Source organism: Lepidochelys kempii, chromosome 1, assembly GCF_965140265.1.
Source record: "Lepidochelys kempii isolate rLepKem1 chromosome 1, rLepKem1.hap2, whole genome shotgun sequence".
In the NCBI taxonomy this organism is placed as follows: Eukaryota; Metazoa; Chordata; order Testudines; family Cheloniidae; genus Lepidochelys; species Lepidochelys kempii.
Window position 1 is genome coordinate 277985989 of NC_133256.1, and position 25992 is coordinate 278011980.

At 42.1% G+C, this 25992-nt stretch overlaps 1 protein-coding gene across 10 annotated transcripts in view; it reads left to right on the forward strand.

The window, feature by feature from the left end:
- Positions 1–25992, forward strand: part of LIN7A (lin-7 homolog A, crumbs cell polarity complex component) — an 86099-nt gene that overhangs the window by 25551 nt on the left and 34556 nt on the right. For 4 of the 10 annotated variants that reach the window (XR_012156730.1, XM_073327642.1, XM_073327641.1 and 1 more), the window contains exon 2: positions 7051–7169. The exons of 1 other annotated variant lie outside the window; for it this stretch is intronic. Coding sequence is in view for 3 of the 9 variants with exons in the window: in XM_073327642.1 (XP_073183743.1) it covers positions 7051–7169 (119 nt within the window). In the remaining 6 variants the exon portion in view is untranslated. Of the gene's footprint in view, positions 1–5585; positions 5727–7050; positions 7170–25992 lie in introns of all 10 variants that reach the window. 5 more of the 10 variants (XR_012156731.1, XM_073327643.1, XM_073327644.1 and 2 more) reach the window with 4 other exon arrangements.

Consider the following 25992-nt stretch of genomic DNA (forward strand, 5'->3'; position numbering starts at 1 on the left):
ACTGGAACAGGAGAGAACACTGGTCTGTGAGTAAGTAAGGAACTACACACAAGAATGAAAGCAAATTGGGCTGTCTGGTGTATGACATCATGGAAAGAAGTGTAATGGAATACAAAGTAGCAAGTGCCATCAGTATTCTACTAATACCGAGGATTTTCAGAAGTATACACTGAAATTCATCCAAAACTGAATATTACAGAAATAACTACACTTAATTAGAAGAGTAGGAGATCCAGATGAACTGTGAAGTTGTACAAAGATTTATTTCATTGAAACTCTTCACCTTCTGCCTAGATAAAATCTTTAGACACACTTGAATGAGGAAGAATGACATGCCCAAGTCTCCTCAGATTTTCAAACGACATATTAGCTGAAACTCTCCCGTTTACACTGCCCTGGGTATATTTCTACTCTGCCCTGATGAGCTTTTTAAATAACTGTTTTGTGAAATGTCAGAGACAAACTGTGTATTCTTACTATTAATTGCAATGACATCCCAGATGGCATTTTGTGTTTATAGTGTATATTTCCTCTTTCTGATAAATAATACAGTTTCACCTTCAATTAACTTTTTCATAGCTGGAGTGTGGCAGTAGAAGGATAAAATGTGTCTTAGAAAGGTGGTAAGTCTACTATCCAAAACCTTTTTAGTCTACAAGAAATTTTTATATTTCCTTATTGCGATCAGTCCAGCAAGATGATTCCAGACCAGCTGGTGAAAAAACAGCCATATATTGCCTATGTAAGCAATTACTGCTTGAACCAAAACTAACTTCACAAAACACTGTCATTACTAGTCCAAAAGAGTCTGTTATGCCAATGGTTAAAAATTGTTCAGGGGGCTGCAGATTATAACAGTACGATTTCCAGATAAGCACAGGAATGGAAGACCATACATTAATTAATGTAGTACAGCTCTTACCTCCGGTGTACATAGTGGATCTGAGTATCTTGCATTCCAAAAGTTACTGAAATTTTGTATCACTAAACACTGACAGTTATAGTGACTCTTGAACACAAAATGATTCAGAATGCTAAAATCAAATATCCTGGCATTTCTATGAATTGCTGGATTTCCTGGATCTCCTGAGTTAGAATTAAGACAAACCTTGCCAAATTCTGCCATCAGTTACAGCTGTTATACATACTCCAATGAAAGCTAGAATTTACCTTACAAACTGGTAACAGAACTGTGACATGTCTATCAGTGTTGGAGTACCTAGGATCTTTATTTCTCATAGTATCTGCATTTGGTTGTTGTTTTGGGGCTACAGTTATCTGAAATGCAAAATATTGGAAATAATATTTATGTTTAAAATAAACAGATTAATTTCAGGCAGATCTATATAAATTGTGTTTAATGAAATCAGTTTTGAATAAAGAGACAGCAAGGGAGAATGACATATAATAATACCATTTGAAAGAAGTGAGACTAAACATAGGGATTGAAGGACAGTGATAAACAAGCAAGATGACCTGCCTTTACAACTGTGTTATTCTACATGGCTATGTCTACACAATTCTGCTTCATTTAATACTGCATGGTAATGTTCCAGTTTTTAATCACAGTTTGAAATCATACTAGCTCCACGTTCTAGTGATTTCTCCCTCTTTCTTTACCTCTGTACAGTAACATAATAGCCTGCTTATGGTCCCCAGGAATGCAAACGAAACTGCATTCAAATGAAAAAATATAAAAATATTACATGAGATGAGAATTTTTCGGAAAACAATGTTCCTTTTCGATGCACACTGTTGATATAATGTGTTCCATCTGCAGCCACCTCACCATTATCTGTGTTTCACTGATAATGTGACCCACCATGCTGAAACATTATTTCCTCAAGTGCTGCATGTGAGTTCAATGATGAGAAGAGTGGAGAAGTGAACAGAATGTTAATAGAATGGGGGGAAGAGTAGAGATCATTGCTTAAATAGAAGAGAGCAGTATAAAGAGGTGTTGGTAAAAATAAAAATGTAAGATGAGCATTAGGTCCAAAAGGGAAAGAATAAGCAGATGTTCCTTTTCTGGTATATTCAACATAAAATATCAAGTAATCATTCACTCCCAGTCTTCAAACAAAATTCCCATTGATCTCAAAGGAAGATCAGTGAGTGGAAGAAGATAAATCCATGCTAATTTGATTGCAATCTAAATTTCAATCAAATAAAATTGTGATCAAAGGGATTATTATTGGAAGGCTTTTGTTTAAACAAAATAATCTGTTTCCTTGACTGATGAAAGGGATGAATTAGAAATAGTAAAGAGAAAAGATTGAGTTTAATTTCCTTTATTATATAATATAAATGTAGCTTTAAACTGTTTTTAAAATAGTTTCACAATTTCAATGGATTTTTAATTAATTCATTAATTTACACTTTCTACTAATAGATGAGAAAACATGAGAACACTTTCTTGCGCATTCTTCATAACAAACAGAACTAATTCCTTAGAGTAATTACATAGCAAAAGGAGGATTTTGGTCAAGAAAAGAACCCCAAAGGGAAATCCTGGCCCTATTGAAAGCAAGAGGAGTGTTTTCATTAAGTTCAATAGAGGCAGGATTTCACCACATATTTTAACTTATTTAAGTTAAATGTGACTTTGTTATCACAAAGTGTTAACACACTAAGTGTTAAGTGACTTTGAAATCTTCATAGCTGCCAGTCACATCACTTCTTTTTCCTCACTCCTTGGAACAATTATTCACATTTTAACTCCGCCCTAAAGCAGTTATTCCATGTTGGGTGAAATTCTCCCTGTCCAGAAGGCCAGCACAAAGCTGACGCTCCACTTAAGCCCTTATGCAGGGATGAATTTTACGCTTGTTGAACCTACTTTAGAGTAGCTATTTACCCAAGCCTCACCTCAACAGGCATATCACTGGAAAGCAGTACAACATTTCAAACCCTCATGAGGTAATATTTTACCTTCATGCCTATATTTTACAGTGTGTGTTGAAACTGTGTGTTTTATGGTGTGTGTTGAAGCTTGTTTTGTCTTGTGAAACAAGAATAACGTTCATGACAAAGGTGTCTGCTTGGAACAAACATATGGCCGTGAGCACATTCCTCATTTTCACTTTGGGATTTAATCCTCCTCCAAAGCTATTTATTGCTTCATATATTCTTCTGCCATGAACATTATCCCTAAAGTCACTACCAAATGGAGTCAGAGCACTGGGCCCAGCAGTGATAAGGGAAGGGAAGCACATTGTTAAGAAATATGATAGAGAGATAATACATCAAAGCAACAGCTTGGATCACTACATCTTTTTTACATTATTGGGTGAATTTGGGAACATGGAAAGTTATATAATTTTTAAAAAAATGTCTTTGTAATAGGCACCTTGATAGTCTCATTATATTTTCTGAGCACTGGGATTTCCTTATGTTACCTGCAAATGGAAACTCCCAGTGCTATATTACTTTCTGGTGTCAGAAACAATAAATTAAATAGTATCATTTATTTACTTGCTGCTAGTCTTGGGAAATCTTCCAACTCCTGGGGCCAAAAGGTAAACAATTTACTGTTTTCAGCGTCCCCAAACCCCAGACAATCATGCTTCAACTTTTACTGTAACTTACGACAGCGTCTAAGACTTTGAGTTTAATCTTGTGAAATAAGTATATACCTGTATATGTATTTCTTAGACTTCATTTTAGAAAAACAAATAGTGTGCAATACTGCTTATATAGTTAAAAATTGCATTTGCTCAACTAGTGAACATCTTGAGTTTTAAAGTATGAGAAATAAAATATTGAAATAAAAGTATATGTGTTATCAGCAGAAAGGTTTACTTTGGGTTTCAGTGGCAGGGTTTACAATTCTGAGAAATTGCTAGGCAGGAAGTATCCTGCCTTCAGGATCACTGATCAGCGATGGACAATTTTGTTCTGATAAAGTAATGCTTAGAACTTAATATCCTTGATAGAGATGGTTATATGACTGGGGGTCTGTGAAAATCATTCTGAACTTGTTCTCTGCAGCTTAGATTAGAGTCTGGGGTCCTATTCTCTCACCGCAGAGCCTGTGTAACTCCCAGCAAAGTCAATACCTTGTAAGAAATATTCCTAGCCTATCTCACAGTGGGAGAATAAAGCCCTAGCTCTCCTGCTCCTGCAGTTGAATTACATTTCTTAAGAAAGCTTATACTGTCTTTCTAATTTGCATCTGGATTCTTTATTACTACAAACACAACTGTAAGTACCTGCAAGGTGAAGGTCTGACTCAAAAAAACCATGTATAGTGGCTATGGTTTGAAAACCTGCACAGGAGCACCATCTACATACACATACTATATTATACACACCTCATAAAGCATGGAGAAAGTAAAGTACTCATAACTTTTGTTATGGTAAGCAAGACAATGAAAAGTCATGCCTCCCACAATATACATAATGGAGTCGTGGCCCATGACTGGGACTCCTAGGTGCTACGATAATACAAATAATATGCAACATATCATCAACTGGTAAAGTTACTACTGTTGGTAGTTTTCGTTGTTTAGTTTAAGAACAATCACAAGCTTTGCTTTATTAGTGCTTTATTATGGGTGCTGCCTGAATTTTGGTTTTTTCATGTGCAACTACTCTATCAGAAAATGGGAGATGCTCACTTCAGCAAATGACAACTTGGCACTCAGTTTTGCCTAGGAATTTATGCACTCACCTCCTGTTGATTTCACATCAGAGAGCATGCATTTATCATTTGTACTACTATGTTCCTCTCTTTGCAATATATCGCAATACTAAATGCAAACTTGTCCTACTTCTAAATGCAATTAATCATACTGTGAATGATCCAGGCACCAATTCAGGAAGGCACTTAAGCACATGCTTATCTTTAAGCATATACTTAAAACCCATTGATTTCAACAGGACAATGACATGGCAAGAGTTAATTAAGCATATGCTTTAAGAATACGGTTACTTTCACGAATCAGGGTGCCAAAGAACACTGATGTCAGTAGGAGACTTTCCACTGAATTTAATAGGTTTTGGATCAGGACCATAGTGAACATGGGGAGAAGCAGAGAATCCACAAAAATAGAGGTAGAACAGCTAGGTGAGAATAAAATAGTGGTGGACCAGCCAGCAGCTGCACTGTGCTTCTGCTCAGTATAGTTTGGGAGGAAAGCTAGGAAGGAAGCTCTAAACTGAGCTAACCAGGGTAAAAAAAAAAAAAAAACCAAAAAACCAAAACCCCTTTTAATTTAAAGCAGCTGAAGGGCTTTTCTAAGCTATGGCCACTGCAGAGGTCCAATCAAAACTGCTCTGCTAACAGAGTAGTGGGCAATTCTCAGATGCAGCCCTTCATCTGCTTTGTACTGTCTGCACAGAGCAGAGCAGGTGAAGCTGGGGACAAGGACTGGAAGTCTAAAAATGAACTAACTGTGAACCTCTCAGTTTGAATGGGAAATGTCAAAATTATGAATCTGGTAAATACCCATTTTTGGAGGTATTTCATTGTGAGAAAGATACTTTTGCTATTTGTTCTTTACATTTTTAACTATTATTATGAATATTTAAAAATATACTTTAAACCACGCATCTGAAGCCATTCTTTCCCCATTTCTAAATAGCTTCTCATGTCTATGCCAGATAGGACAGCTGCTCAGAAGAGCTGAACTGCAAGATGAGGATTCTAAGAATTGTTTCAATTAGTGTAATCTCCCAGTCACAAACACTACAATCTTTATCATGGGGAAGGAGGGTTATTTAAGGTAATTTCCATTCATTATAAAGATTTTATTTTTAAACGCAGCTAAATCACATTTAAAATGCCTCAAATATTTTGCATGAATGTAGTATTGTATATTCCCTGAGTCACTATATGACTACACTATGATATTTTTTCTGGTATAATTGGCTAGTGATGTCATGGGTAGAAATGAAAATAAGTCTACATTAGAGGCAATGGGAATGACCACACAATCAAGAAGACATCATTACAACGTTGCCAGACTTCATCTACTTCAGCAAGTTTTGTAGCTGTAATTCACCTCCAATGCAGCTCCTGCAGCAGAAGTTGTAACGTAGGCTTACATGACATGGTAGTAAAAATGTCTGAGCCCTGCCTATGCTACAGCTTCCACAATTGCTGCCACTGGTTAGGATCCACCCCTTTCAGCTCAGCTGCTTGTTTCAGTTAATTCTTGCAAAGAAACGTATTTTAACTAAGTGGACTGACTCAGCTCCCTCACTTGACCAGTGGATAGCCTCCATCAAGTAATACATGGAACAAATCACTTATCTATCATGCTTATATGGCCCCCATCACCACGTTATTTGAACATCTCACAATCTTTAATATATTTATCCTCACAACATCCTTGTGAGGTAGGGAAGTGCTTTTATCCCCATTTTACAGATGAGGAACCAAGGCAGAGAGACTGAGTGACTTTCCCACAGTTATCTAGGAAGTACATGGCAGAACAGGGAATTGAACTTGGCTCTTCAGAGCCCTGGGCAAGTGCTCTAATCACTAGAGAAGCCTTCTCCTAGCAACAGGAAAAACAATTCTTGAAGAAAATATTAGTGTATAGTTCCAGGTTTGTACAAAGAAAAGATTAAATTCTTTCCTTATCCATTATCATGCCAGATGGACTTATATAAGGACTTATTTTAAATTAGACTCTTTGAAAGCACCTCTTTGGTGCTGTTCTCTTTAATGCAGAAGGAAGCAGTTATGTATTTCTAACTGTTTTAAGCATGCTACTGTATATTATCTGCTTACACTGGTATCTGTGTTTTTAGAAAAGAGTACTTGTAATTGATAAATATGCATGTAATGTCAGTACTGAAGGACTCAGATTTCTGAACAGCAGTGTCTACACATATATTAGTTTAAGGTAATGTGTACATTTCAAGTGGTTTACCTGCAGAAAAGACTTATAAACAGAAAAACAAATAAATTAAGCATTGCTAAAGCCGATTGTGCATGAAAATATTGCTCATCATCACTGTACCACTTATTTGGAACATTAATCATTCTTACATGTCAAATCTCTGCTTTTCTGAGCTTTATTCCTATTTTTACCCATTCAGATGTTGCAAGAGCAATTGAATTATTGGAGAAACTACAAGAGTCCGGAGAAGTACCAGTACACAAGCTGCAATCCCTAAAGAAAGTACTGCAGAGTGAGTTTTGTACAGCTATCAGAGAGGTACGGAAATGAAGGTCATTTCTTAGCGTAGCCGTATTCCTATAAATGTTGAGGGAGCAGGAGCACCTTGTCCACTACAGCAAAGGATATGTGATTTGAAGTCATAATGCTTCCAGAGGCAATGTGGGGCTAATCCAAAATCCACTAATGTTAAGGGGACCCCTTCAGGGGACCTCAGTGGGCATTGGATCGGGCCTGTAGAGAGGCGTGAGGTCATGCTGTATGTGTTAGAAAGTTGTAGCCACTTGCAGTGCTGAGGACTGGGATCATTACCCTGCCATCTGTGCGAAAAGGCCGTCCTTGCACTCTCCAGCAGTCAATGATAAATTATGGCTGCCTCCCACACAGGTACACAGAGGGAGAAGGAGCTCCTTGCGCTCTCATCTCTCCTTGACCTCCAACATATCCACACAGACACAGTTAGGATGTCTCTAAAGCAGTGAAATATGTTCTGGGCTCACAGTAGTGAGACCATAGTTAAGGCTGCTTTAGAATTTTTCTTTTACAGAGTCGGTTCCTTTCTGGAACCCTCTTTCATAAGCATACCATGGGGAATGTGAACCAAATTTCATATATGTAACTGATAATGGTTTTCTTTCACTTTACAATTTCTTGGACAGAAGATACAAATGAAGCTAATCAGTTCAATAGGATTCCTAAATGTTTAGGATTATTTTCCTACTAAACTAAACTTTATTTGTATGCCTGACTGAAGTGATTGGAAATATCCTTTTGGAGTCAGCAGTTTACAGCTTGCACCCAGCAAGCCTCTCATCTATTTAATGCCTAACAGTAGTCCTCCTTCAGTGACATCAATGTGAGTTCTATCATATACTTCAATAATAGCAGGATTGCACTCTTTGGTATTGAGGCAGCAGAAGTGCATTGATTGTGATTTTTTTTTTCATGAATGGCTAGAAGGAAGAGAAAAGGGAAGGTACATTAGTTTATCGGCAACGTGAAACACACCCTTATTTTACTGAATATATTCTGCATTGCGAGAAACAGAGTGCCACTTAAATAGCCCACAGTTTTAAAGACTTTTTAGGGCAATGCTGTTCCAAGACTGTAAATAATGGCACTCTCTATTCTGAGATGCTGATATCCTGGCTAGTCTTTTCATTTAACTAGCTAAATGTTTCCTTAATTGACAGGAAGCATTGAAGATTTATTTATTTATTTTTTAAATATAGCACAGTTTGGCACCCAAGTTATGAAGGGGAGCTTTGCTATCTCTACAATACCACCAATGAAATCCTAGCAGATTTATATTCATCAGCAGAAAATATTCTCAAAAGCAATAAACATGTAGCTTTTTGAAGAGGTATGGAGCATAGGAAGCTGGGAAATGGCCTAGACTGTAACGCACTATCAGTTCAGTGAACTAAAAATACCTAAGTAGAACTTGACAGGATCATCTATAAGGCACAGAAAGTACTTTTATGGGCTATTAGGTAAAACTATCCTGTACTAAACTGATTTTTCTTTTACAGTTTTACACTAGTAAATAAATAATATTCACTTTAGGATATTTATAATTATTTATTTACACAACAGTTGACCAACTCCAAATAAGAGGTCAGGTCAATTGTGCCAACTGTCATAAATGACATTTATTTTTTCTCTCTCTTCTTGAAATATCACTGTGAAAAAAAGGTACACAATGGGGTCATGCAGGGTGGGCAGCCTCATGAACTGGCTGAACACCGCAGAGTCCACCAGTCCCTCTGACCATAGGCTAGGAGGTCTTAGATTCTGATGGTGCCAGCCAGGCTCAACCTTGGTGCACCAAGGGGGACTCCACCATCTGTGCACATAGATGGGGGTTATATAGCACGAGGAGAACCCTTCCTCTCAGAGGCTGCTATAGACCTGGTCGCTGAAGCTAGAGTTCAGGTCCTGAGGAGGTTCTTATAAAAGACTGGTAACTCAAAGAGGTTTCAAGAGACCTCTCAGGTGGAGATAAGAGAACTGTTGTTTGTATCGTGGTGGAGGAAGACGTGTGCCAGCACACTCCGTGCCGGGCTACCTGCACTATAAAGGAGGGCAGGGCCTGAAGGCAGAAGGTGTGGATCTGGCTAGAGATATACCAGGCACTGTCTTCCTTCCCCCAGAGGGAAGCTCAGGATACCTGCAGAGACCCAGTGCAGCCCCAGCCAGAAAAAATTCATCATGTATCTTAGACAAGCATTATTTAGTGGAGAAAATTCCACTTTGGGGTTGAGGTTGAAGAAGAAAACATTTTTCTGGAAAGAAGATCTTGAAAAACAGTGGCCAATTGAAACTACTCAGGGGTTGGGATATTACAACATGTGCCAGGAAATAGATTATTGGGAAAAATGCAGGTTAGATAATTAGTCTCTGTTAGGGATGATCATTTTATTTTAAAAATGACCTTGATTGTAGTTGTTAATTATGAATTTGATTTAAATTACAGGGTTTTATAAGACGGTTGTAAGGTTATAAGATGCCATGTCAAGAATCGGTAATTAATGTAAAAAGAGCTAACAGAAAATAATTGACTGGCATGCTCACTTAGCTGAATATTAGAACCACTTGGAGGTATTTGTCTCAAATTGGCAAGACATTTTTATTGACTCTGGAAATAATGAATGGTGATTTGAAATATATAATTATGTTTTAATTCCTTTTGAAAATGGAAGCACCAATTTTCAGTCCATTGGCATGGTACATGGTTTCCACAGCTAAGCTCCCTTAGGCCTACCATGAAGTCTAGTCCATATTTTTTTATAATGGCCAGACAAACTCATTTTGGACTAATCACATTAAAAATCCTGTGTAAGATTTATTTGGTTAACACAGTTCAAGTTCTCTAGATACAGGGAAAGGTATAGGGTTACTACCTTGTTGCCTGGAAAAAGCTAGGTTCTTCTTCAGTCCTGCCCATCATACAACAACCCAATTCTTAAGGCATGCACCTTTTCTATTATTACTTTAGATCAAAACTGTCATTATGCTCTACTCTCCTGGTGGCTGAGGAACAAGTATAGGTGAGGTATTAGACTGCAAGGCAGAATGAGACAGTTCATCTGCTGAAAAGATGAACTTAGATATGAAAATATAAGATAATGTACATTTATGGTTTGATTATAATTGGGGTAAGGCAAACAAATAAATGAAATTATGTAGAATTGTAAATGAAATTAACGCCTAGTCTGGCTATTAGAGCAAGGCAAAATATTTCAGTTGACATTTCTTTCCCATTGGAAAATGCGGGTTTGGGTCAACTGAAACATTTTGTGATGTTGTGTCAAATTTGCCAAATTGTTTCAGTAAAAAATAACCTGAAAAAAATCAAAGTTTTGTTTTGACATTTTTAAACATATCATTTCAATTTTGATTCAAAGTAATGTTTTCTTTTGAAATTTATTTCAATTTAATGAAAAAATAAAATGTTTAAGAAAGCTCAGAAACAAAATGAAGTGTTTTGTTTTGGGTGAGACAAAATAATATTTAGTTTCACATGAAATTTTTTTTCTGCTTCAGTTGACCAGAAACTGAAATTTTCTCACTGAAACTATTTTGGGTGAGGAGGGGGGGAAATTTTTTGGAATGGCTAGTGAACCAAAAAAATCAGCACTTTGCAAAGCTTTATTATCAATACATTTTAGACAGCTATATACAGAAAGTGTTAGAATACATTGCTGAACCAAAAGAATAACAAATCATCAGCAAAAGATGTGGCACAACTTAATAAATAAAATGCACATACATTGCTATTGCCTTTTGGTATTCAGTAGTGGAAGGTAATACATATCAACAGAGCCTTATTTTTCCTTGAGTATGAGGTTGTCCTTTAAGAAGTTGCATATTAAAAGGTTCTGGAAATGAAGATTTTTGTTCACCTGTAGGTTAAACAACTATATTTATTAAGATATCAGTGCCTCACGACCACCATACCAAATAACTAAATATATGATAATAAAATTCAGCACCACTGGGACCAGTTTTCTCTGTGAATGTTATTTAAAATAAAATTTGATTGGTAATGGCCTACATCAGTGATATGGATGAATTTATTACATAAATTAATCTCGTGTACAATAGGATTGGGAAAACTAAATAAAAGTCTGTCTAGTTATAAACCAGAGAAGCTAAAATACGCATTGTCTTATTGCTTTATTATATTAACATTTCTACCCAAATATCTGGTCATCATCTGGTGCTATTTTTGCAAGATTGTCAACAGTTTTTAAAAGAGAGAAGCAGACATGGTTTAAGAAAGGTGACTTTATAGCTGAGTACTTGTATGGGATTATCTGGTGGAACAGTATTTGTTTTGAGTAAGGGTCAATATAAAGACTTCATTGATTTAAAATACGCTTTTTATCTGTGTATTAGAGTACTTTCTGGAGAAAACTTAATAAAACTAGTAAAGTGAGATCCTGGCTAAGTTGAAGTCAGTGGCAAAACTCCCATTGACCTTAATGGGGCCAGGATTTCGCCCCTGGTGCTTTTGAAATATTTTTGGTTATATTATATTATAATCAAAACTGGGGTTCATTACCAGGATGTTAGGTTATAATTCAGTGAGAAACGTTTATCCCCACCTTTAAAAGGTTTCTTACAAGCCCATGTTCTGTCACTATTCCTGGATATGGTACGTGTGAGTGATTATGCTTCATTAATAATGGATGATTTCCATGCCTCGGTGATTTAAGCACTAGAATCCCACACTGCCCTACATGCGGATATATTATTTTCTCCAGCTGGCTTACAGTGCCTTAATAAAATGTTACTTTCACACTTCACATGTTTTCGCAAACATCAGGGAGAAACGCTAAGGTTGGGTGGGTAGTATAAGTTGGGTGCAGTGATATTGAGCAACGAAGAATTGCCTGACAGCAGGGATCTGGCTAGATTCCTTCAACTATTCACCTTAGTTCTAGCATTCAGGGTTTATCATTCTAATATTTGGGATTTCTTTTTAAAAAGCTATACTCAGTGCAATGTTTTTGGGGTGTTTGTTAGACTCAACTCACACTTCCTCCACCTTAACTTTCTTATAAGAAAGATCTTTATTTAGAAATTTAAAGTGTGGTTCCAGAAATCATCAGACTGTCCCAGGTTTTTCTGTGTTTGAAGGGTTCCAAGATCAACTTTTGCTCAGTTTACAAGGACAATATTATTTCTCTCTCACCGCCAGTCCTAGATTCTGAAAGTTCAGTTGCACACTTTCTGCCTGCTGAATTGCTCACCCCACCTTTAAAAAAAAAAAAGGATTCTGCAGGCCAGATTCTACAGTCTAACAGCTGGGCAACCCCAGTGTTCAAATTCTGCTCTCCATTGCACCGGTGTAACTGCTTTTTTGTCCCCCAATCACTAAAGGCAAAATTTTAGTTATTTTTGTAGCTGGTGGATGAGCAGAAATAGAATCCTGTTCTCTCTATGTAACCCTACAGAGCCAACGTGTGTACAAATGTATTCAAATAAAGCCACTAAAATGTGACTTTGAATACACACAGGGAGAAGATCCATGGATGAAGATGATAGAATTTTCAGGATAGAACTGTCCTTTAACTTCAGTATGAAACCCCAAATTTAAGGTCCAGTTCTGCTCTTTTTACCCTTTGAAATTAAGGGACTACACTACTCAACATGAGTAAAAGTGGAAGAATTGGCCCTTTAATACGTCAGCTGGTGGCCAAGGAGGCTACCCATCTGAATAAGGCAAACAAAATTTATCATTTAAATTACAGGTTATATAAAATATACCAAGTAAAACTGTAGATTAAAAATAGTCTCAGAACACATTCTTGTTAATTTAGCAGGAACAGTCTTACAGCACTGAATATGGAATTGTCCCAGATATAGTATGCAGCTGTGCAGAACATAATCATATGCAGTGTTGTTGTAACCGTGTTGGTCCCAGGATATCAGAGAGACAAGATGAGGTGAGGTAATATCTATTATTGGACCAACTTTTGCTGGTGAGAGACAAGCTTCGAGCTTACACAGAGCTCTTACTGAAGAAGAGCTCTTTGTAAGTGCAGAAGCTTGTCTCTCTCACCAGAATAAATTGGTCCAATAAAAGATATTAGCTCACCCACCTTGTCCCCCAGAACATAATTGACTTTTAAATCTTGTATAAACAAGGTTTTAAGTCTCTTAAAGAAATCTCTATGCTTGCAAAATTCTTTGTGAAGTTGTGTTCTTGGCAGTTCATACTGTAATTTCAATTCATATGTTTAACAGGTAAAGAGAGGGCAAATGTGATAGTTTAAAACTGGTAATGTAGTTTTCATTCCAAACTAACAGATCTTGGAAACAGTTTAAAGCTTGACTTTGGGCCAAGTTCAGTGAGATTTTTTGTCGCGCTTACACTAGAGCTACATTTGCACCTTTGTGTTAAATTTGCTTTTATTTGATGTTAAATCTGCAATTTCAACATTTGGTTTTGAAATATTGAGTCAGATCCTGGCCATATTCTCAGTTAAACTCGTACAGTTCTCCTGATATCTGTGAAGTTGCACCGATGTAAAAAGGTATGATCCTGTTTCCATTGGAGTCTATGATAACAACCCCCTGGACTTCCATGGGTTCAGGATCAGGCCTCTAGCGAGAGCAGAATTTTGCCCCTTTTAACCTCTCTAGCCTTTTATGGTTGTATCTCATAATGATAAGAGCTACAAAGGGTGAAACTCAGAGTTGTCTGTATATAGTAATTAATGTATATAGTTCTGTGGGGGGCATGATACTTTGTAGACATGAGATGTTTGGTGTTAAGATTTTCAATGAAATACTATACAGAAATAAGTGATAAAAAACTAATAATTCTACCAAGACATCGTATTTGTCCCTCCGGGGAAAGGGCATTATTTAATTTTGTTTAGCAGTGACTTCTGAATGATTAAGGATTAGTGTTACGAGGCTCTACTGTGAGTTTTATCCTCCTGTCTTTGGTTAAAAAGGTTATGTCTGTGATGAGGAATTTTGAGTATTTGTCAGGGGCATGTTTAGAAATTAGGACAGGGAATGACTGGTCAAATCTCACTAAACAACCTGCCTCTTTCCCCATTCCCACATAATGTATAAGGTATTTAGAAAGTTCAGAAACTGGAATAACTTGGGGTTTAAATAAGCAGAGATTGTGTTTCCTGTATAAGTTCACCTTGTTAGATGCATTCCATTTCCTGTAGTTATCAGGAACTTTAACCCAGAATTACACCAAATGACACATAATGTCCTGCTGTGAAGGAAAGAGTACTTTCATGTCACCATCTTACAAACATAGGTGAAGTATCCTTACTTTGTTTCCTGAAAACACTGTATTGCCTGAATGAACTTTTGGAATGATTACCTTGTCACTAGGCAGATGGCCCTCATTAATGGCAATTATATATGAATATACCAGGCAGAACAAACAGTATCTGAGAGGAGACATTATTAAGCCTCTGTGCAATTACAAGATCCCCATGACTTCACTAGAGGAGATTTAAAACAGCTGCTGTTGTCACTTTTTAAAAAGCAGCTTAGAGCTAAATACTTTGATATCACAGATGTAATACTCTAGAATCTGGGGCCATATCATACCATTGATCTTTACTGAGTACTCCCCTTTGGCTTCAATGGAGAGTTCTGATTGAAACCAATGAGAAGTACTGATTAAAGATCAATTGTTGAGGATGGCTGCTGGCTATATAACTACTTGCATTTGTGCTTGGCTTGCTTAGCTGTGCCCCAGAAAAAAAAATCAATATTCACAAAAAGCCTGCAAACACCCAATAGTAAAATAATGCTGTATTTCTCTCATGTCAATGTTTAGCTAGGTTACTGCTGCATAATTGTTAGAATTCTAATAAACTGTCCTAATTTGATTTAGCTAATTCTGTACAGAGCTTGCTGCAGTTACTTATTTCATGGAAGATTGTTCTAATACAACATTGGATACGCAAATCAGCAACCTATTTGATTTCCCTACATTATCATTTTTGTTTAGTGTCACAGTATCATATTTGATTATATAAAACTCTGGAGGATAACAATAACCTTTACTGCAGTTCATCTCAAGCCTGCTTCTTCATTATCGGAGAAATCTGCAGCCAGGTGAACTGATGAGAAAAATATTTATTCTGGCAGTCCACTGGAGTGGACCAGTGCAGTTTTACTACAGACTTGCATTCCTGCCTTGTTACAGCTCCCAACGGTTCCCTACTCCCACCCACCAAAGTCTTTTAGGAAATTCTTGAGAAGTGTCTTTCAATCTATACTTCTGGGTTACTCCGTCGGAGGGGGAAAAAGCTTGCCTAATTCTAAGTCTACTTCTAGGAACCCCATGTTATCTGTTTGCTTCCTAAGTGTCTAAAAATAGAAACAAATAGTCTCATTCTCTCTCTCTCTCACTTCCATTCCAGCCAGGTAGAACAAACACTTGGGAATGCACTCAGATAAAGGGATGATGTGCTCAGCTTTAGCCAGCTGCTGATTTTTGGCGAGGCACTGAGAAAGCTTTTTATGTTTGGTGTAGAGCTGCTGTGATCTGCAGCCCATACAGACTCACCGATAAAGTGAAGGGAGTGTGGGTTATTGAAGGCTCAGATACTTCTCCAAACCGGAATAGGCAAGGAGTTGAGAGATGGGGTTACTAAATTATTGTCTGTGGATTATAAGCGGTCTTCTGGGAGCTGGTTGCTCCCTTCCTCATTTCCAGCTACTATAAATTGTCGTAAAAGCCGCTAAAGATACACCGAGGCCAGTATTTTCAAAAAAGGCCACTGATTTTGGGTGCCCAAACTTGAGACATCTTGAGCCTTTTCTATCGAGGTGCTGAACAGCAACACTTCCCCTTTATTTCAAATGGAATGGGGAGTTCTCAGTGCTTCCTGGAAGTCTGTCTTGGGAACAGGGAAATATGCCAAATGACCTAATAGGTATTTTCAGTGTCTAATTTCTATTAATCTTATTAGAATGTAAATTAAGTTCAGTTGACTAATCTGGCTTTTTCAGTAGGAAATCACATTGCAGGAGGGAAGGGAGGGCATGCAGAGATGCCCTGCCCTACCATCAGTACCAAGAGCATTCTGTCTGACTCATCCAATACATATCAGAGCACACACTGTGGAATACATGACAGCATGCATGCTACGTGCATCTGTTATGTTCTCGTGGCCAACACAGAAGGGAGTGAGACCATGGCCCCACTTCATCCTATGCCCTGGGGGTCATTCACTGTGACTTTCAGCACAGGACAGTCAGAGTCCTCACATGGCAGAAATTCAAGGACCAAGACTGCATCCAGCCCTTGCACAAAAGCCCAGAAAGAGGGGGTAAGACTCTCCTTGTCCCCGTCCTTCCCAGCATACAGAAAACCTAGTCCCAAAACTAGAGCAAGATGCTAATCCAACCAATTCTATCTGTTTATTACAGCTGCCAGTTTTACAAAGCATATGTAACTACAGTAAGAGATGTGAAGGCAGATGGAAAAGGGCACTAGCAGCTAACGGGTGATTGAAATGAAAGCTGAAATGTAGCAACCGATAGTATTGATAAAAATTAATGGGAGAGGTCATCTGATAACTCAAAGACTAAGCTAAGTATTTATATGGCCCCGTCAGCGTGGTATCTAAGTATCTATCAAGTATTTTTTAAAAAGCAACAGAAAACAACAAGATAAAAAGATCTTTTGGAGCAAAACAAATTTTTAGGCTCTAACTGGATCCTATAGAAAGTGTGGTATCTTAAATTAAAACTTTTCCCCTTACATTGGTTAAACTTCAATTATTTTGGAGGATATTTCAACCCCATAGCAGATTTTTTTCACTGCCTAAGGATAGTTTAATAAGGTGTCAAGAGTCAGAGCATTTTTCACTTTGGTAAAACTGACCTAGTTTCTTTTTTTCCCCCCTGAAAGAAATGTTTTAAAAAAATAGCCTCATATTCCAAATGTTAGCTTTTACATTTTCATATATTTCTTTCATACATTCTGTAATTAAAACTGTCATATCGCCTCAGGAAGTTAAATGAGATCTAGTTCATTTGCAGGTTTGGGCTTTTTAATAAGTTATCCTCTGTGCTGCATAAGGCAAAATGACACACTGTAGCTGCACTGTAGGGGATTGTTCTGACAGCTGTGATAATGATGCAGATGTTTGTCTCTGAGGGTAGCTGCTAACAGATTTCCTGATGCAAACACAAAACTACTTACAGACTAATGAAAGATTACCATACCAAAATGTTCAAAATGCTTGCAGCCTAAATGACCACCTTATATTTATTTGATCTCATACAAATAGCTAATTCTTACAGTGCCAGCTAATATAAAAAATACAGCTTTTCTGTAAATTGTCAAAGTTCAGTAGCTACAGGAAACAACGTCTGTAATATAGATTTTTTTTTTTATTTCTTGTAAACTCATAATGTCACAAATGTCTCCCCGCAGGGATTTCATTTTTCAGCAGTTTTCATTTCACTGTGCTCACAGGTGTGTGTTTGTTTTGTCCGTTTTAAAAAGAGGTCTTTTGTCAGGGTGCTTCAGACTGCAAAATTGAAAATACTTTTGATCTTATACAATGTATGTACATCTGTGCATGTATTGTATGTATACAGACACTCACAAAATCTCAGTGCCTAATTCTGGTTCTATCCAGAATTATTTGCCCACGCATTGCATGCCATGCAATCCTAACACCAGTCCTCCATTTACTCATATGATAGGGAATTGTGCTTGTGGAAAAGGAGCGAAGTTCCAAGAGGATAGGATATGCAACATAGCGACAGCCATGATGTTTTTAGATGGGCACAGATTTGTTAGCAGCAGAGGTTCTTAAAGTCTTCCACAGTGGGAACCACCATTTAGAGAGACTGCCCCATGCAATACTCCCTCTCCTATTCTGAGTCATGCAAAATATCCCCCATCCCAGTTCTTGACCGCAAAACATCCCTATGGTAACTATCACTATGGGAAAGCAATTTGGAAAATAACATCTGTATAGCTGTACTTTAACTCTATTTGGCAGCTGTAAAGGAAGAAGAGGAAGAGCCAGAACCCATGACCTACAACTCTCCATACTACTGGTTTATGGACCGTAGGTGTTCAACTGATGTGTTACAGTATCTTAATTATAATTTGTAACTGAGGTAGAAAATATATTATCATGCTTTTATTATCCAGTACTTAGCTCTCCTGAGCCTATTTACCTCATGAGATCATCTAAAATTAGCACACAAGAAAAACAGAAGTATGTGAAATTGCATGTGGTGGGAGTGGGGGACACAACAGGTAGCCCATCTATGGCGAGTCTGTTTACTCGCATTGACCTAGTACACCATTACCTAACTAGCAGGGTGGAAGTGCCAGGCTAGACTAATCCGAGGGCGGGATGAAGGAACAGCGAGGAGGGAAACATCGCATCAGTGGGTATGGAGAAAGCTACAGAACTCTGGATCCACCCTTGCCTCAATCCACATTTATACAACCACAGTTGCATTTGGCATCATATAAGTTCTTCGAGTGCTTGCTCATGTGGTATTCCACAGTAGGTGTGCGTGCTAACCACATGCACCGGTGCGGAAGTTTTTCCCTTAGCAGTACCCGTAGGGGGAGTGCTGCTGCGACCCCTGGAGTGGCACCTCTATAGCGCACTACAAGGGGAGCCACGTAATCCCCCCACCCTCAGTTCCTTCTTGCTGCCAGTGAGGGTGCGTCGGAACTACTTGCTCCAGCTTCGCTTCACTGCAGCTCGTCCCAGAACTCGTCGTTCGTTGTTAGTGGTACCTGTGTCAGTTAGTTCAACACGTTTCAGTTCAGTTAGTTAGTGTTCGGGCCGGGGCATGCCCCATGCCCCAGGGTTTAAATCATGCGACTCTTGCAGGCGTTTGATGCCCAGAAGTGACCCGCACGCTGACTGTCTCCGCTGCTTGGGGCAATCCCACATTAGTGATCGCTGTAAGATCTGCAGGTCCTTCAAACCTAGAACCAAAAAGGAAAGAGACATTAGACTTCAGGCCCTTTTCATGGAGTTGGTACTGGTCCCAACCCCAGTGCGCCGAGTGGATTCGGCACTGGGCACCTCGTCTTCGGTGCGCAGTGATCCCCCGGCATCTTCCAGTGGCCGGCACCGCTCCCTGTCTAAGAAACAGAGAAAGGCCCGGTTTTCTCAGCGGCATCGAGAGAAAGCAACGGGAGAGGCTATACCCGTGTCGGGCAGCCCCAGTTCCGCCCCCCACCCCAGAGCTCCGACTCTTGTCGAGCGGAGCAGTCCAGTTGCATTGACTCAGGCCTCTCAGAATGTCCGGATGCCTTTGACGCCAGAAGCCCTGCAAGCGGCCCGAAACATTATGACTCTGCAGGTCCCCGGGGCACCACCAGCATCTGGGCCCCACTCTAGAGGCAAGCCACCACTGGGCTCTAGGCAGTCAACCCCGACCCAACCCAGATCCCAGTCAGGGAACTGCTCTCGGGCCCTCTCGCTGCTCAGCATCCTGTCAGGGCACTGTCTCCGGCCTCCGCTTTCATCACCCACTAGGTTGTCTGGTCAGGTGCTGTCAGATCGGAGTTCCAGGCACCCCTCCACGCCGAACAGAGAGTATCAACGGGACAGGCACAGGCATCGTAGGCGCTCCCCTTCTTGTCAGAGCTACCGTAGCCGCTCCCGACGTGGGTGCCGTCGCCGTTCGCGCGCCAGCTCTCTCTCTTCGAGGTACCGTGCCCATGACTCCCAGTGGGGATCGCCAGCTCCACGTCGTCACAGATCTAGGCGTCGCAGCATCTCAAGAAGTAGTAGTTGAGGCAGCACCATTCCTCAACATCGGAGTCTCGGTCCCATGGCAGATGTCGTTCTCTGCACCATCGATAGTACCGCTCCCATGGTATCGATAGGTCATTGGTAACCACAACCTTGACCCACAAGTGGACCCTTATGTCCCAGCCCAGCCAACCCGACCAGCTGGTGCCGCCGGTGCTGCAGCACGGTCAGTGGCAAGGGCCCCCATGGCAGGGCCAGGGGTGCCAGTGGACTCCCTGCCCCCCACCCCGGCCTCCGTGCATGCCCAGCCAGGGGCTTGTTCAGTAGCAGGGGCGTCGGAGGCTCCCTCCACCTCACTATCCAGGCCTCCAAGGGATAGATTGGCTGGTCATAGAATCATAAAATCATAGAATATCAGGGTTGGAAGGGACCTCAGGAGGTCATCTAGTCCAACCCCCTGCTCAAAGCAGGGCCAATCCCCAATTTTTGCCCCAGATCCCTAAATGGCCCCCTCAAGGATTGAACTCACAACCCTAGGTTTAGCAGGCCAATGCTCAAACCACTGAGTTATCCCACCCCCCTCCCTCAGCACCGCATGTGGAGTCCGACCAAGGGGTGTATCCCACGGCGCTGGCCAACGTGCAACGCTCCGTACCTGCCTCCTCCCCCGTGCCAGATGACAAGGTTGCAGCCCCACCCCCCCTCCACACCGCAGGAGGACTTCAGGGCTCACCAGGAGCTACTGAAGCAAGTAGCGTAGAGCCTCAAACTCCAAGCTGAGGAGATGGAGGGACCCTCAGACTCGCTCTTCAATGTCCTCTCCTCTTCGGTACCGGTACCCAATCAGTGCAAGAAGGGGTGGCTAACATTTCCAATGCCCTCTGGCAAATGCCAGCCTCCCTTGCGCCAATATCAAAGAAGGCAGAGTGCAAATATTTTGTGCCCACAAAAGGGCATGAGTATCTCTATACCCACCCGGCCCCCAACTCCCTAGTGGTGGAGTCTGTAAATCATAGGGAGAGAAAGGGTCAACCAGGACCCACACCCAAGAGTAAGGACTCTAGAAGGCTGGACTCGTTCGGTAGGAAGCTTTATTCGTCGTCCAGTTTCCAGCTCCTGGTGGCCAACCACCAAGTCCTTCTCAGCCGGTATGAATTTAACTTGTGGGGGTCACTGCCCAAATTCGAACCGTCCCTTCTGGAGCATGAAAGGAAGGAATTTAAGCCGCTTGTGGAGGAGGGTGCCGCTGCAGCAAAGGCTGCTCTGCAGGCAGCATCGGATGCAGCTGACACAGCTGCTCAGTCCATGGCCTTGGCGGTGTCCATGCGGAGGGCGTCAGGGCTACTGCTGTCTGGGCTCTCCATGGAGGCACAGTCTGTGATGCAGAATCTTCCCTTCAATGGCAAGGACCTGTTCACGGAACAAACAGACATGAAACTTCATGGCATGAAGGACTCACGTACTACCCTGCAAACCTTTGGGCTTTATGTCCCGCCTGCCAAGGACAAGTCTAAGCTGCAGGCTCCCACCCCGGCTCCCCAGCCAAGATATGAGCCAGCCTATAAGAGGTCCAAGACCCAGAAGAGGCGACCTCAGAAGCAGTCTCTCTCTGCCCCACAGCCTGGGCCCTCAAGGGGCAAGCAGCAGGGCAAGAGGTGTTTTTGACTGGTTGCAGGAGGGTACCCGGGTGCCTCCCGAGAGGACTCTCCTACCAATAAAGTTTGCCTTCAGCAACCGCTTGTGCACATTCCTTGCGGAATGGTCCCGAATAACATTGGACCGTTGGGTCCTCAACACCATTTCCCAGGGCTACATGCTACAGTTTGTCTCACCCCCACCCTCCTACCCCCCTCCCTGGGACAGCATGGGGGACCCATCACATGTACCTCTGCTAGAGCAGGAAGTGCGTTGGCTCCTCAACTTGGAAGCTGTGGCAAAACTTCCAAGGGAGTTCCAGGGAAAAGGGTTTTACTCCTGTTACTTCTTTATCCTTTATGCGAGACCTCAATCAGTTCATGGCCAAATGCCGGTTCGGCATGGTCTCTCTGGCATGTATCATACCCTCTCTGGAACCTGGCGATTGGTATGCGGCCCTGGACCTTCAGGACGCATACTTCCATATCCATATATTCGAGGGGCACAGACGCTTCCTTTGTTTCTTGGTGGGACAGGACCACTACCAGTTTATGGTCCTCCCATTTGGCCTGTCCACCGTGCCCAGGGTATTCACAAAGTGTATAGTGGTTGTGGCGGCCTACCTCAGACACCGAGGGGTCCGGATATTTCCCTACCTCAACGATTTGCTTCTCAAGGGCAGCTCGCGGTCTCAGGTACAGGACCATGTGGAGCTGCTCTTGGCTACATGTGCCAATGTAGGCCTCCTAGTAAACGAGGCCAAGTCAACATTGGTTCCGATGCAGCGCACAGAATTCATAGGTGCTCTCCTAGATGCCTCCAAGCCCACAGCCTCCTTTCCCCTGGGCAAGTTCCAGCCCTTAAGGGGCTCATAGCCTCGGTCATGGCCAGGGCATGCCTCCAGCTCCTGGTCCACATGGCAGTGTGCACGTACGTGGTCCGCCACGGCAGACTTCGGATGAGACCCCTTCAACTCTGGCTGGCCTCAGAGTTCTCCCAGGCCCGGGACAGGCTGGACAAAGTCCTCACGGTACCGGCGCCGGTGATCGCCTCACTACAATGGTGGTCCTGCCTGATCAATATGCTCCAGGGGATTCACTTCCGGGATCCAACCCCGTTGCTAGACCTAGTGTCCGATGTGTCAGACTTGGGCTGGGGGGGCTCACATAAGGAACTCACAGACCCAACGGATGTGGTCGGCCTCGGAGTTGTCCCTTCACATAAATGTCAGGGAGCTCAGGGCAATACGCTTAGCCTGTGTGGCTTTCAGCCCACAACTGCGTGGCAAGGTGGTCAGAGTACTCACGGACAACACCGCCCGCAATGTTTTACATCAACAGGCAAGGCAGGGCGAGGTCCTTGGCCCTCTGCCAGGAAGCCCTCAGGCTCTGGGAGTTTTGTATAGCCCATGACATCTCCCTGAAGGCTTTCCACCTGCCAGGTGTCAACAACACACAGGCCGATCACTTGAGCAGGGTTTTCTCCTCCCAACATGAGTGGTCTCTCCACTTGGAGGTCACTCACCAGCTCTTCCGAGCGTGGGGCACTCCTCAAGTAGACCTGTTTGCAACCTGACAGAACCAGCGTTGCCACTGGTTCTGTTCCACGGGGGAGTGGGGAGGAACACCATCTCAGATGCGTTCCTCCTGTCATGGTCAGGTCAACTCCTCTACGCCTTTCCCCCATTCCCCCTCTTCGGCAAGGTCCTGGAGAAAGTGAAAATGGACAAGGCACGCGTCCTCCTCATCGCCCCAGCTTGGTCCCAGCAGCATTGGTACGGGACCCACCTGGGCTTGCTGGTGGCCCCTCTGCAGCCGTTGCTGCTCCGCCTGGACCTACTCTCCCAGGACCAGGGACATCTCCTCCACCCCAACCTGGCCACCCTCCATTTGACAGCATGGCTGCTCAGTGGCTAGATGCGGAGGAGAGAAGGTGTTCAGAAAGGGTCAGGCGTGTCCTCCTAGAAAGTAGGAAGCCATCCACGTTCCGAGCCTACCTGGCGAAGTGGTCCAGGGTCTCCAGTTGGGCGGGTGAGTGGAGTACTTCCCCAGGGTCTGCCCCACTCCAACTTATCTTTGAGTACCTCCTTCACCTTAGAACTCAGGGTCTGGTACCCTCCTCCATCAGGGTGCACCTGGTGGCTACATCTGCATTCCATCTTCCGGTCCAGGGCTGCTCGGTTTTCTTCCATGCCATGACCGGGTGTTTCCTCAAGGGGCTAGACCAGTTCTTTCCATATGCTAGATTCCCCCGTTCCTCAGTGGGATCTAAACTTGGTGTTATCCCGCCTCACGGGGCCCCCGTTCGAGCCCCTGGCCACATGCTCCTGGTCTCACCTATCACGGAAGGCATCCTTCCTTGTGGCTATCATGTCAGCCTGGCAGGTTTCGGAACGCAGGGCCCTGACTTGTGACCCCCCTCCCCCGCCGCGATCTTTCACAAGGACAAGGTTCAGCTCTGCCCACACCTTGCATTCCTCCCTAAAGTGGTCTCCACCTTCCACATGAGCCAGGACATCTTCCTGCCTGTCCTCTGCCCCAAACCTCATGCCTCTAATGAGGAACGCCGCCTCCATACACTCGATGTGCGTAGGGCACTGGCTTTTTATCTGGATCGGACTAAGCCATTCCACAGGTCTTCACAACAATTTGTTGCTTCAGCCAACCACATGAAGAGTCAACCGATCTCCACCCAGAGGCTTTCCCGGTGGATTACATAGTGCATCTACACATGCTACGACCTAGCAGGGGTTCCCTCACCACCTATCATGAGGGCGCACTCGACAAGGGCTCAGGTTCACCTCACACTATGTGATTGTCTCCCATGCTAGGGATGACACTGGTTTCGGCAGAGCTGTGCTTCTGTGAACTCCTACCCACCTCCATCAGACATAGCTTGGAATCACCTACTGTGGAATGCACATGAGCAAGCACTTGAAGAAGAAAGGACAGTTACCTGTTCAGTAACTGGTGTTCTTCGAGATGTGTTGCTCTTATCTATTCCACATCCCGCCCTCCTTCCCCTCTGACAGAGTTGGTCCAGCAAGAAGGAACCGAGGGTGGGGAGAGCACATGGCTCCCCTTATAGCGCGCTATAGAGGCTCCACTCCTGGGGTCGCAGCAGTGCTCCCCCTACAGGTACCTAAGGGAAAAACTTCCAGCACCGGTGCATGTGGTGTGCATGCACACCTACTGTGAAATAGACATGAGCAACATCTCAAGAATACCAGTTACGGAACAAGTAACTGTCCTTTTCCTACCTTCCTTTTTCTTTAAATAAAAATAACTTATCTGTGACTTGCTAACTTTATAGATTAGTCTCTGATTTGGTTTTGGCATGGAGTCCTTAATTTTTCCATATGATCTAAAATATCTACATAAATATTTATAATTGGCAGAGATAACCTTTTATGCTCATTGAGTTGGTGACTTCTGTAAAGGACCTTTTTTTGTGTCTTGAATCATTTCTTTAACAGATGCTGTTACTTTTGCATATTCTCATTTACTGGCACTCTTGTGTAAGTGCAGAAATAATTGTAATCAATAACCTATTCCTGTTTTTCTTACTTGAAAGTAGAAATTAAAAGAGAGTGTTCATAGGCTAAACGTTCCTGGGGAAGAGAAGCCTGGCACAAGGACAGTCAGATAACCTGTAACATAAAACATGTCCCCAAGCAGGAGACTTGTAAGAGTAGATAAAAGAAAAAAAATGTACTGTCTTAACTCAGCAGCACCCATACTGTGGTCCATGGTCCACCAATGACAGTCCTTGGAACACTTGTTGGTTTTCCACAGAGAGCTATCTGGTTACATGGCATCTACTGTCTTTGTTTCTAATTGCCCCTAGAGACGTGCAAGGCTCTTTATTATGAAGAGGTGACTAGAGGCCTAAAAAACAATAATGGGGGAAGGGGAGGGAGTGCAGCTTAGCTACCTTCATAAGAGCCTGGTGCCACATAGTAGCTGGAGGAGAGAAGCAAGAGTCAACCCAGAGACTGGAGTCTTCAGGGTAGTTATGTCCAGGGGTTAGAGGATCATATAGCCAAATAGCACATACATAGGAGCAAAAGAAATAGGGAACTAAGCAGCACGGAAGCATATGAAAGTGGAGAGGTTAAAGAACAGATGGTAGAAAAAAAAGACTAGAGTAGAAGTGGGACAGGTAGAGAGAGAGCGCAAGGAGATAAAATGATGAGCAAGAGGAGGAGATGTTGCCATTAACTTTTTTCCCAAAAAGGGAAAAAAACACTTATACTAGTCAGGTAAAAATACATGACTACTCTTCTTCCGTCCAAGCAATTGCTGTAGTTGCCACAGGAATGTCATTTAATTGCAAACAAGGAGGAAAGTCCATATTATGAATCCTGTTCGAATCAATTTAATTTTATTGGGACCAATATTTCAACAGTCAAGATCACCTTCTTTCTCAGATCACCTGTTAGTGTTGTTAAATATATACTCTATTTTGCTGTTGAGTTTTAATGT